This window comes from Bos taurus, chromosome X (genome assembly GCF_002263795.3).
Source record: "Bos taurus isolate L1 Dominette 01449 registration number 42190680 breed Hereford chromosome X, ARS-UCD2.0, whole genome shotgun sequence".
Lineage (NCBI taxonomy): Eukaryota > Metazoa > Chordata > Mammalia > Artiodactyla > Bovidae > Bos > Bos taurus.
In genome coordinates, this window is record NC_037357.1 from 19,426,882 (window position 1) to 19,440,958 (window position 14,077).

The 14,077-nt window shown below is 42.4% G+C and overlaps 1 protein-coding gene across 1 annotated transcript in view; it reads left to right on the plus strand.

The window, feature by feature from the left end:
• Nucleotides 1-807: 807 nt before the first annotated feature.
• LOC112445032 (integrator complex subunit 6-like) overlaps nt 808-14,077 on the plus strand; it is a 57,087-nt gene continuing 43,817 nt past the window's right edge. Inside the window, 2 exon segments of the mRNA XM_059883672.1 lie at nt 808-1,244; nt 1,386-1,463. Coding sequence (XP_059739655.1) covers nt 1,134-1,244; nt 1,386-1,463 — 189 coding nt within the window. The 5' untranslated portion in view covers nt 808-1,133.

Consider the following 14,077-nt stretch of genomic DNA (forward strand, 5'->3'; position numbering starts at 1 on the left):
GCACTTTCCTTTACTGAAAATTGAACATAATGCCACCTACCACAATGATTTCAAAGACTAAACGAGACTAATGTGGATGGCTGACACTTCATAGGTGCTCAATAAATTTGAGTTGAATCAGAAACCAGGTTGGCAAACCTTCCGTGTGTAAAGGCTGCAGAGACACAACAGTAGGTAGAATCATCACAGGCAGGCCAATACTTTGAAGTGCTCAACGAAACTGAAGAAGCTTGTGCACACAAAACGCCAGTTTAGGTTAACTGTGCTTTAGTTTCCTTTCTAAGTAGAGATACGTGGAATGCAAGGCCAGCAACAGACTTACAAATACTGACCAAGAGTGGGGAGGGATCTGAAGGAATGCAAGTAAGTCTTGCCAGGAAAGAAGTTTGCTGCTTCTGAAATGTTTCGGTCTTAGCCACTGGCAGGATTGATCGATTGCAGTAAGCAGTTTTCTGTGCAGCCTGTCCAAGCATCTGTTTCTGTACTTCTGCACAACTGTTGCTCAAATTCACTCTTCTTTTCGAATTATCATCTTTAAAGAGCAAGCGAAAAATCCATTCAAGCCACCCTAAGTATCCTAACAGCTTCCAAGTCCTCTAAAGGAGGGTCCTTAACATTTCCCCTTACCCCCTGCCTGGGTTCAAACTTCAACTCCCAAGGTCCGCCCAAGTCCCTCCCCTTGCCCTGTCATCTAATGAATATGCAAATACCACATAATTGGCAGCCAATGGCGTGGGTTCTGGTCACATGGTGCCCATGGTAGGTGAGCGGACAGAAGTTGTGTGTCGGTGAACAGAGACAGCTCTCAGTCTGGGGCGAGCGCTTCAGTGAGCGTGGACGGATGCTCGGGTAGTAGTCTCTGCGGCAGCAGCAGCGGCAGTAGTGGTGCCAGAAGAGAGGAAGGGGGAGGGCCCCGAGGGCTACACACGCTCACATTTTCAAGTTCCCTTGTTGGGAGAAGAGGTGGGGCTGCAAAAAGAGGAGGCCAGGAGCAGTTCCATCCGTCCCGTCCCGTCTTCCTCTTGCTCCCTGCACCCTGGCTCTGCGAGAGTTGAGGGTTCAGGTGGCAGTACGCGGCAGTGAGGGCAAGAGGGCCAAGAGAGTGGGGAGCGGAGCCAGGGGTGTGGGGGAAGATGCCCATCCTGCTGTTCCTCATAGACACGTCCGCCTCTATGAACCAGCGCACTGACCTGGGCACCTCCTATTTGGATATTGCCAAAGGCGCTGTGGAGTTATTCTTGAAGGTAAAGGGAGGGGAGGGGAGAGATGGGGGAGAGTTCCCGAAGGATGGGGTTGGTGGTGGATTTAGGTGCTTCTGTAACGCTGGTATCGCCCCCTCCACCCCCTTCCCTTCGCGGCCCCCTCCGTCATCCCTCGTCCTGTAGCTGCGTGCCCGGGATCCGGCCAGCCGCGGAGACAGGTACATGCTGGTCACCTACGACGAACCCCCGTATTGCATCAAGGTAAAGGGCCATCCAGGGGGTGGGCCGGGCGGGAAGCAGGAGCCAGTCGGCCTGGGCAGTCGAGACCCCCTGCCCCCGCCCGAGGCGGTCCTGCGTCGCCAGGCGGGGCGGGCAGGGCGGGGTGGGGTGGGGGCGAGGGCGGGGGGAGTGGTGACTCCGCAGCTTCCGAGGAGCCGCGGCGCCTGGGGTCGGGAAGGCGGCCGGGGGAGGGGCGGCCCCGAGGAGAAACCGCAGGAGAGCCGGGCTGGTGGCGGCGACGGGCACAGCTGCCTCGGAAGATGGCGGACATTTTGCTTTTGTATGAACCGGAGAGGGAGACCGAGGGCGCTGCTGAGATGGAAAGGAGGGAGGGGAGGGAGGAGAGGAGAAGGTGGGCACGAGACGCGAAGGGAGGCTGCGGACGGGCCCGCCCCTTCGGGTCGCACCGCGCGCGGCGGAGGCCGAGGGGCCGAACGGCGCCGGCTTCTCCGCCCCGAGGTGCTGCGGACTCGCGCGCGGGTTTTCCTGGCGCCCGGGCTCCGCCCCCGGCCCCTCCTCCCCACTCCTCCCGCCCTGCGCTGCTTCTCCTCCCTCTCTTCCTCCCGCTCCCCTCCCCTTCCTGCTGAGAGCGTGGCAGAGCCGGCCGCCGGCCTTCAAAGATTAGACTGCTGCTTTTGTGCGTCTGTGGTCTCTAACCCACCCCCACCCAATGGAAAATCAGTCCGCGGAGCCAGCCTCCCAACCCCCCGGCCCGCAGAAACAGTCCTGTTCACTGCTTCTCCTGTGTCGGTCCGGTTAACCCCGGGTCTGTTACCTTAGCTACTGTTAGTGTTTCATTGTAGATTCCACCCAAGCCGCGACGGGGTGGGGCGGGGAGATACCTAGTCGGAACCCGCGGGGACAGAGCTTTTGGGGGACCTGGCCTACCTACTGACATCATAAATTAGGTTTGTGTTAGTCACGTAGGGATTTGTCCAGGGAAGAGAAAGGAAGGAAGGGGAGGACTAGCTGTGCGCAGTTACAATAGCCAAATTCGATGACTTGATCCACGGGGTTCTGACCTGCAGGAGAGAAGTAGGGAGCATTTCACCTTCCAGACCTCATCCTAATGGTGCGGAGATAAAGAACTGCTTTGCCTGCAGTGGCCCGATAAAATAGAATTCAGACTATTAATGCAACCTGCTTAAGAGTCCTGCTTGCATATTGAAATTTTAAACATATATTACCATAATCCTTGACGTCTATTGCTAGATGCCCTCTTTTTCTCAAATTCTCTTAACAGAGCCGAGGAGGCACTGAATGTGTTATAATCCGTTTTAGCCGAGTGAGGTGTTTAAAAGAATGGAACCTACCAAACTGAATAGTTGGCTAAAGAGAGCTTCCTTCAGAAGTAAAACCGAAGAGAGACTTTACTTTTGTAACTCGTATCTTCGGTTAACAGTTTGATTATTAGGTTCCCCTGAAAACCATTCTGGTTTTAATGCTTTATTTTCTGTTTTTGATTTATCTATTTAGAAAAATGGAGCAAGTAGACATCTTTAAGAAGGCCATAAGTTTTTTAACATGTCAGTTTCCTACAAGGGTGTGACCATTTTTTTTCCACATAGAAAAGCAGATGTTTGTCCATCCTAAGTATGAAAGTCTACACCCTTGGAGTACTAATACAGATAAGAACCCACTGTTGTACTGTGGCCATTTGAAATCCTCCTTATTTTGAAATAGTAAACAGGATAAATTACAAAGCAGTAGACGTTTTTTTCTTTAAAGGAGTAATTTAGTTAACATTTTGCTGAACAATATTGTAAAGTTAAATAAAATTAAAAACATTTTGCTGAACACCAAGACTCATAGATGAAAAATTATTTTTGATCTATAAAGCTTTTATGGCAATATTTACAGAATCTTTGGAAAGGAAAAAGAAAGTCTGGCCCCCCTCTTAACCATCATCACAGCTTTTTTTTTTTAACCTAGCATTGTAATCAGTGTACTATATTACTTTTGAATTCTACCTTTCCCATCTGCTTTGTTCTATGAATTATTCCCAGTAGCCACATAGTCTTCATACTTAAAATTTTTCGTGGCCGTGTAACTTACCCATGGTATTTTAGATGCTCCAGGTAGTTCTGTGGGCAGAGGGGAAAAGTTGAATTTTGTTTTTAGTGGAAATTTCATCTGTCAGCTTTTTATCTTGCAATCTTGTACACTACATTTTATCCTGAAGTAAAAAACATTCTTCTAAGCTGGCTTTGATCTTTTTTTTATGTGGACAGCTATGTGAAGACACTGTGATTAACACTTCCAATTGCTAATCATGAGCTATCCTCTTCCTTACGCTTTTCCAAAGTCATTCAGGTTTTTTCTTTTTAATCTTATATGATACCTACATGTGCTGGGGAACAATTACTGATTTTAGTGATGTTTTTGTCATTTTGCTGTCTATAACTGAATTGCTAATGATATACCATATCTTGGTAGCACTTTCTTTCTCTGAGTCCCTTTCAGTCACTCTTTCAGCCCACCCCATCCCTCCCCTCAGCATGTGGTAACTATTTGTTCTTCTGCTTCTAGGACCTAGCCATTTTGGAAGGTCTGAAATTTTAGAACATCTGGTGAATTTTTCTTAAAATTTAATCTAATCTTTCACTTGCTGATAGCTGGGAGCCATAAATGTCTGTTTTCTGTCACACCAATTATCAAATAGGTCTTTATTTGACTGTCAGCAGGCGTCTTAGTTCCTACTTAAAACTTCACTCTTCCCTAGGAGTCTGAGGTCCTTTCAGCAAAGTAATGTTAGATGAAGTTTTATTTGTAACTTATTTTTCTGCAGAATAACGTGAAGTGTATTTTTGGGTTTCTCTACAGTTGGAGGGCTTTATCTCTTGTCAAAGAAACTGCTTACTTATTTCTCAGGTCTTGGTTATGTCCAACTGTAAACACTGCAAAACTGATTTTTTTCCTAGTAGAAGATTCAATTGTATTGGTGGTGTAACAGGCATGAGTTGTGCATTTGGTTGGAAGGTTTATTCCCTAACAGGCGTGGAACTATTCCCAGTATATCCACTTACAAGCTCTGACAATAAATCTTGTTGTGAAAAGTTACTGTGACTGGAATTCTTCACTAAAGTGTACTGTTAAGCATATGAATATAGTATTTCACCCAGGACTTCGTAGCTTCTTACTGCATAGCTCTTTTAAAATTAGTCATACCTGTTACTTGCAGTCAGCTTGACATGGGTGGAAGTAAGTTTGATTTGGGGAACCGTATAAAAGGCATACGAAATGCAAGTATTTTGTGCTACATCTGTTTCAAGTGTTGCTTTGTAGACACATTTTATACATAGTGTCACAAGTGTTAACACTACATTTATACAATGGTATCTCTAGTGTACATAGCTAGGTTGAAGCTGTTTAATATTTTAAAATTTCCAGTGTATCCTTATAAGACTAATACATGGTTTTAAGAAGTGGGGTGGGTTTCTTTTCTCTTTTTTTGGTATAATAGTTCTTAATAGATTTGGCTGAGGTTCTGCTGTCTTGTATGTTTTGTTTTGCTATGAGTCATAATTTCCTTTTATTCAGTGAATAGCAGAGGTAAGCTTGTCACTACTACTAAGTCTGAGCAAATTGAGGGCGTCAAGAAGAAAGTGAGCCATGAGACTGGAGTAGATAATAAGTATTCAACATAGTTTGATGTTTGAAGCTACTTTCTTAAAGTGATTTCTTTTTATTGAAGGCAATACTATTTTTTTAAACATAAAACTGAGTCAGTTTTCTAGAAATAGCTGGAACACATGTATACATCGCAGACAGACATTTTTTTTTAAAATATAAATAGGGAGAGATGTTTCCAAGAAATATCCCAAGTCTGTAATTCGAAACAGAGAGCATTTGTAAAAGTAAAAATTTCCCTTGAGTGTTGCTTTTCACATCCTATAGCCAGTCTTGCTTACTGGTATCTGTGTGCCTCTGTCAACATGTATCAGCAAAAGGCAGCATTTTGGCTTACAGATTTAGGAAGTGAACCTATGCTTTTTAAAGTGATCTTTGTTGCAAATATTTACTGGTATTTTAAACTAAGGCTTAACTTTGTCATATGCCCATGAGTATATTTTGTGGGCCTAATTTGGAAAAGGAGTGACTTCTAGGGGAGCCTTTCACTGTGGTTGGAAGCTAAGAAAGTGCTTTTGGGTGAAACAGCAGTAAAGTAGCCTGTGAGAACAATCAGAGGCAATTGCATCGAAAACTCAAAATGCTACAAAGGTGGTGCGTCTACTTTTATGATTAGTTGTTTCTTCCCTGACCATGTTTCCTTTTCACCTTCCTCACTAGCCATTTGAAGCATTATTTTGAAATTGAAAAAGAGGGAAAAAATCATCAACAAAATGAAAAGACAACCTGCTGAATGGGAGAAAATCTTTACAAATTATGTATCTGATAAGATGTTACTATCTAAAATCTTACAAGAACTCACATAACTCAATAGCAGAAAAAAAACTAAACAATCTGATTTTAAAAATGGGCAGAAGATCTGAATAGACAGTTTTTCAAAGAAGATACACAGATGGACAGCAGGCTCATGAAAAGATGCTCACCATCACTAATCATCAGGGAAATGAAAATAAAACCACAATAGGATACCACCTCAGGCCTGTTAGAGTAGCTATTATCAAAAAGACAACAAATAACAAGTGTTGGAAAGGATTTGGAGAAAAGGGAACCCTCCTCTGCTGTCGGTGGGAATGTAAATTTGTGCAGCCACTGTGGAAAGCTGTATGGAGGTTCCTCAAAAGATTAAAGCTAGAAGTAGCCTATGATCCAGCAACTCTACTTCTGGGTATTTATCTGAAGAAAATAAAAACATTAACTTGAAAAGAATATGCACCCCCATGTTCACTGCAGTTTATTTACAATAACCAAGAAATGGAAATAACCTAAGTGTTCATTGATGTGTGAATAAAGAAAATGTAGTATATACATACAATGAAATATTATTCAGCCATAAAACAGAAGGAAATCTTGCTATTTGTGACAACATGAATGAACCTTGAGGACATTATGCCAAGTGAAATAAGTCAGACAGAGAGAGACAAATACCATATGATCTCACTTAAATGTGGAATTGAAAACAAAACAAAAAAAGAACAAGCTCATAGATACAGAGAACAGATTGGTGGTTGTGAGAGGTGGAAGGTGGGGAAAGTTGGTGAAGGATGTCAAAATGTACAAACCTCCAGGTATGAAAAAGTCATGAGATGTAATGTACAGTATGGTGATGATAGTTAATAATATTGTATATTTGAAAGTTGCTAAGAAAGTAAATCTTAGAAGTTCATAAGAAAAAAGAAAAAATGTTGTAACTTTGTGTGGCAATGAGTATTAACCAGATTTATTGTGATCATTTTGCACTGTATACAAATATCAAATTATGTTGAAAACCTTAAATGAATACAGTGTTATATATCAATTACACATACATACCTAGAAGGTGAATGCCTCCAGATTTTTATCCAGCCTATAAATTAAATATATTTTACTCGAAGGAATTTTAGGAATGAAGTACTCTGACTGATAGCATTTTTTCTTTATATAAGAGTAAAGGATGGAGGAATTAGAACTTTTAGTCAGTCAGTTTAGTTGCTCAGTCGTGTCCGACTCTTTGCGACCCCATGGACTGCAGTACACCAGGCCTCCCTGTCCATCACCAATTCTCAGAGTTTACTCAAACTCATGTCCATTGAGTTGGTGATGCCATCCATGATGGCATCAGGATGGATGAGGATGCCATCTCATCCTCTGTCATCCCCTCCTCCTCCCGCCTTCAATCTTTCCCAGCATCAGGGTCTTTTCCAATCAGTCAGTTCTTTGCATCAGGTGGCCAAAGTATTGGAGCTTCAGCATCAGTCCTTCCAGTGAATATTCAGGACTTATTTCCTTTAGGGTGGACTGGGTGGATCTCCTTGCGGTCCAGGGGACTCTCAAGAGTCTTCTCCAACACCACAGTTCAAAAGCATCAATTCTTTGGTGCTCAGGTTTTTTTATAGTCCAACTCACATCCATATATGACTACTGGAAAAACCATAGCCTTGACTAGATGGACCTTTGTTGGCAAAGTAATGTCTCTGCTTTTTAACATGCTGTCTAGGTTAGTCATAACTTTTCTTCCAAGGAACAAGCATCTTTTAATTTCATGGCTGCAATCACCATCTGCAGTGATTTTGGAGCCCCCAAAAATAAAGTCAGCCACTGTTTCCACTGTTTCCCCATCTTTTTGCCATGAAGTGATGGGACCAGGTGCCATGATCTTCTTTTTCTGAATATTGAGCTTTAAGCCAACTTTTTCACTCTCCTCTTTCACTTTCAAGAGGCTTTTGAGTTCCTCTTCACTTTCATCAAGAGGTTCTTTAGTTCTTCTTTGCTTTCCGCCATTAGAACTTGAGTAAAAGCTTATACAGAGAACCCTCCACCAGTGATGTGTATACCACCGTATTTATGTGCACTTTTGTTTGTTGTTTAGTTTTGCAGCGAATAAAATATTCCTTGTTTTAAAGAAGAGAGAGAAAAGTGGGGAAGTTTTGGTAGAAGACTAGCTCTGTGGTCAAGGGAATTAGCACTGCTATTTTCAGATTAGGTTCAAGCTGGAGGATGACTGTGGAATGCTGAGAAAATTAGGGAGTCCTGTCTGTTCTGTATTCTAAGCCTCTCTTGTGTCCATTTATTCTTTTTTTCAAGTTTCTATTTCATTCATTTTAATTTTATTTATTTATTTTTGACTGTGCTGGATCTTCGTTGCTGTGTGCAGGCTTCCTCTGGTTGTGGTGAGCAGGGGCTACTCTCTAGTCATGGTGCATCGGTTTCTCATTGCAGTGGCTTCTCTTGTTGCAGCTCACAGGCTCTAGGCAAACAGGCTCAGAGCAACTAAGTCCACACCACAACTACTGAGAATAAGATCGAACTTGTGTTCCTGCATTAGTAGGTGGATTCTTAACCACTGGACTACCAGGGAAGTCCCTAGCCATTCGTTCTTATTTGCTCCTCTCTTGTTTCAACTTTCAACAATCTTCACCTGGACCATTGTGGCAGCAGCCACTCACTTGGTCTCCCTACTTCTGGTCTTGCTCACCTCTGATTCTTGTGACCTCATTGCCACTAGCTTGCTCATTCTTAAAGTAAAATAAAAACTCATTCCCACACTAAAAATTCTTCACTGACTCCCCATTATATTTCAGAATAAAATCCCTGCTCCTTAGTTTGTCTTTGCCCACAGTGTCTCCTCACGCTTTTTTCTTGGACCTCAGGCTTCAACCACAATAAGAACTTGACCATCTTCTTCAGACTCAATATGCCTCTTGCTTCTGTATCATTGCTTATGTGGTTCCCTCTGCTTGGTTAGCCTGATGTGCCTCAATTATTCATTCTACACTCTCAAAAGTCATCCTGCCCCTCTGCCCACTCCTACTGCAAACAGTGTAACAACTTCCACTATGATCCCTTAACCGTCTGTAACCGTCTGTCCAGAAGATGCCGCTTGCTTCTTACAATCACTTCCTCCCCTGAAGGTAGCCATTGGTCTAACTTTTACCACTATTTTGGTGATATGACCAAAATAGTGTTTCTGGAAGAGAAGTCTGACACTGGACTGCTACTACAGCAATCTAGGCTTTTATAAACCATATGTTCAATGAACACCCTCTGTGGACTATACTATACTGTACTTGGAGCCTAAGGTGACTCCAAGAAAAACTTGGCCCAAGGGAAGATTGGAATAGTAAAAGATATAGTCTTAATCCTCAGGGTCTTGAGAATAGTCACTGGAAGAAGGTGACTGGAAAATGTGGAGTAAGGTATGGGGGATGTCAACAACAGTGGATTCTTAACCAACAGATTGAAGTCCATTCATTCCAATGGAAGGAAGGGAGGGAAGATTGACAAGACACAGTGTTAATTCAGTTTATCCAGTCAAGATTGCAACTAGCTGAGATTGGATGCAAAAGGGCTTTGAAACCTACAAGCTAGAGTTTGTACATTTCTCCTGAAAGAAAGAGCTATGAGGTGGATTTGAAGACAAATAGGGTAAGGATTCGGAGAAGGAAATGGCAACCCACTCCAGTACTCTTGCCTGGAGAATCCCAGGGACAGGGGATCCTGGTGGGCTGCCATCTATGGGGTCGCACAGAGTCGGACACGACTGAAGCAACTTAGCAGCAGCAGCAGCAAGATAAGGATTGTGTGCTTGTTTGATGATAAGGCAGAAGCCTGTGTTGAGATGGGCTGGGGAGAGGGGAGGATGAAAGGTGGGAGAGATTTAAAATATGTAGTTGAAGTTGCCCATTTTGCATGAATGCTAGTCACTTGAGAGCTTTTGACTTTGAGGTTGGGATGGGGGTAGGAGGGACTGCGGAAGGACAGGGCACAATATGGAAAGGGCACATATGTCCTTTACATTTTGCCTTTGCTTCAGGAAGACAACTGCTCCGAATACAGGGTTCTCACTTTCACAGAGTGTTCCAAAATGACAGGTCTTCTACATTTCAGGAACAAATGTGCTTTCTAGAGAAGGGCAGGATTGAAGGATGCTCTGTATGTGGGGAAGAGAGGACAAGGATGAAGAAGGGAACCAATTGGTTTAATTTAAGTACTTAAATAAGCAAGTCTCTGTAAACATGTCTTTCAGCACCCTTTTACCAAGAGTGTAGATGAGAGATCCAGGCAGTCCCTTTGTGTGCCTATTGGAAGCTTGGAACACACTATCTCCTGGATACAGTGTTCTAAATGGTGATTAGGTTCCCAGACCTTCCTCCCCAGGAAAGCCTATTAACCCTTAATGCCACTTATCCATTAAACTATTGTGTTTGCTATTGTTTCTACTGGGAAATGGAGTTGGGATTCCAAGGTGCTTTGTTAAAAACACATCCTTTCCCCTCTTCCTCCTCATAGCTCCAGGTGGACTAGTGGTCCCAGAGAGGGGTGGGGACACTGTTAGAGCTCCAGCAATGAGGGTCAAGAGCTGAGGTGGCAGTGAGGGCCGGTATGTCTCTTCAGATATACCAGTCATTCACGTGAGATTGGTTGTATTTGCATCATTCAGGACAGCATCCGCTAGCCACATGTGGTTATTCAGCACTTGAATAGGTGGCTAGTTGGAATCAAGATGTCCTGTAAGTGTAAACTAAATGTGAGATTTTGAAGATTTAGCACCAAAATTGTATAAAATATATCATTAAGAATTTTTATATTGACTACAAATTTAAACAATATTTTTGATGTACTTTGTTAAATTAAATATTTATCTCACTTGCTTGTATTTTTTAAATGTGGCTTCATATGTGGCTTACCCTATATTTTTATTAGACAGCACTGTTGGTCTTTATTTTTTCTTCATATATTTATGACGTTCATGTCCTAGAAATTGTTTCTGAACGAAGATCCTCTCTCTCAAAGTTCTGTTTTAAATGAGCACTTCCATAATGGAGTCATTTGTGCATGAAAGGTTATCATACAGTTCAGCGTTGATGGGTTGATAACCCTTGGCCCTGGGGCAAAAGTATGAAAGCATCCCATTCTTGTTTGTATTGAAAGCCAGTTTGGTTGCTTCGACTTTTGGATGTAGTTGGTGATCCAACTGGTTGGGTTGGAAGTTTTTTTCCTGGGCTAAGTACAAAAGAATATATATGTGAACTCCTAATATGACTATAGTAATTTAGAATTCTGTTTGTAATATGTGCTCACCAGTGGCACGAAATGTTCCATGATTGTAGTGTTATTAGAAATATGTAACATATCCCTTACTAGATTTACATAGCTACTTGGCCCAAGAATTCCCAAGAACAGTATTCATCAAGAAAAAGAGGATAAAAGATAAATTCTTTAGCTTGGCATAGTGTAAAACCTAAGAAACAAAGAAGGGTTTGTATCAATGCTCTTGTTGAAGGCTTTCTTGAGGTTCCCTAGCAAAGCTCTTGTCTTGTATTATGGGAAGTCATCAGTAGCATTAAAAGGAGGGGGGTTGTCAAGTGAAGCCAATGGAGGGTTCCCATAATTATTACTTTCTCTAAGCTCAGTATTCCTAAAGGGGGTTACAGGAGTGACAGTGTTATTTTTTGTTACTGTAATGGGCCCCATTTAAGGAATAAATACCAATATCTAATTCTGAGCCTGAGTGAGAGTACAGATATGCTGATGAATAACATGTATATTGGAGAAAGGCATGGCAACCCACTCCAGTATTCTTGCCTGGAGAATTCCATGAACAGAGGAGCCTGGTGGGCTACAGTCCATGGAGTTGCAAAGAGTCAAACACGACTGAGTGACTAACACACAACATGTATATGATGTGGAGCCATTTTATAGCCCTAGTTATAAATCCTCCTGAAACCTTATAGTCAAAGATACTATCTGACTTTCATAGATATGACTTGACTTATATCTACTTCCTTGTAATAATGAACAATAATATAATATCTTTCTAATAATAGCTGTTGACATTTATTGAGTAATGCTGATGTACAGGGCAATGTGCCAATGAATGTACAGTGCTTATTTCATTTATCTTCCCAACTAACCTAAATCACAGGTACTACTATTATCCCCACTTAGCAGATAAGGAAACTGGGGCCCAGAGAGGTTAAGTAACGTGGTTGAATAGTAACTTAGGTCTCTGTGTATTCCAGAGTCTTAAGTAGTGGGCCACTTCACTTTTTATCAATTATGGTAGAATATTCCTTTTAATAACTTCTCAGTGATATTTTCTAATTGTGGGATATGTCCTAGAATCATGTATTTTAGACAGAATTATCATGCTATTGTTTATAGTTGTTTTTGATAACAATGTATGAGGTTGGCCAAAAAAAATAGTTCAGGTTTTTCTGTAACATCTTGTGGAAACCCGAACAAACTTTTTGGCCAGCCTGATATTAGAGCAAGTACTCGATGAATGAAAATTATTACTGCTAGTGTTACCATTTTGACTATTTCTCTGACTCTATGTAGGTGAATATCATGGTACATTTTTCTGTGAAACACTTTGGTCTTTGATTATGCCCCCACTGAGGGAAAGATATGGAGTTGTTGGGACTCTCAGTTGATGGAGCTTGAGATAGTTGGGAGTAGAGGTTGAGGACTGGGGCCTAGGCTGAGTAGGTCCTGTAGGAAGAATGATAGGCTTGAAAAAACAACAGGGTGGTCTTTGGCTATTTAGTGGTCTCCAGAAACTGATATGTCATCTTTACTCTGTCAGTCTCCTGATAAATGTTTTTCTTGTAGGAGAACAAAAGACAGCCAATGTACTACACAGTAGCCATTTAGTTGCCTTTAATCCACAACCTGCCGGAGAGGCAGAAGTGGTTTTGTAAAAAGCCTGAATGCACCCTACTGCCTTCACAGAGTTTTATCTATCAGTCAGTGCCTCATCTCCTGGTTCACTCCTCATTTCAGCCAGATCTCCCATTCTCTTCAAGCCACTCCTCTGCCATAGCCAGATAGCTTTATCCCCCCGCTGCTTAGTTAGGTTGGTAAAAGGTGAATTTCAGAAGATTGGAGGTGCTACCCAACTAAGCCACTGGGGTCTTAACAGGAGAAAAGTTATACCAAGACATTTGTGCTGATGTGCCAGATGTTCATAGAAAAAGTAGAGTTTTGTATCTTCAACCATATGTCTGATAAATTGCACTTGCTCTTTTGTTAGGTACATCCTGCTCTGTAAGACACAGTTCAGTAAACTTAGTACTAAGAGTACTCTGGACTTGGATGTTATTAAACAGAAGACTCAAAACATTTATTTGTGCAATTAAGGAGTAGTACTATTGAGGGAAGTAAAATATAGTTTATTAAGGTCTTCAGACTTATTGTGTGTGTGCTCAGTTCCCCAGTTGTGTCTGATTCTTTGTGGCCCAGTGGACTGTGGGCCACTAGGCTCCTCTGTCCATGGGATTTCCCAGGCAAGAATACTGGAATAGGTTGCCATTTCCTTCTTCAGGGGATCTTGCTGACCCAGGGATCAAACCCATGTCTCCTGTGTCCCCTGCATTGGTAGGGTGATTCTTTACCACTGAGCTGCCTGGGAAGCCCACTATATAGCTACTTGGGCTAATTTACTAATGTTTATTCTTTTTGTCCTTGCCTATATTTGAAACTGTTAAAGCTCCTTTCTTCCAGAAACTTATCACCTCCTCCATTCTGTTTTTCCACCCCTCTTTCTGATAAGTGTGTCCCTATCTGCAAAATTCTTTCCCTTGGTGAATGCATTCTACATCATTCATGGTTTCAAATATTCCTTTTACTCTCCATCTTCAGCTTCTCACCCGGGCATCTCAAGCTCATGATGGGACATCTCCACTTGACTATCTTTTAATTTTAATTTGTTTATCTTTTAGCCATGCTGCAGCCCTGTGGGATCTTAGTTCCCCGACCAGGGACTGAACGTGTACCTCCTGCATTGGCAGTGCAGAGTCTTCACCACTGGACCACTAGGGAAGTCTCTGCCTATCTTTCCATCAGCTCACAGCATGTCAAACAGATCTCCTTATGGCTCTAAAACTATCCTGTCTTCTATGTTCCCCATCTTTTAGTCACCCAGGATTGCAAGCTGGGGATTATTCACCTTTGATCCTATCCTTCCATCTTCTAAGGCCCATGCCTTT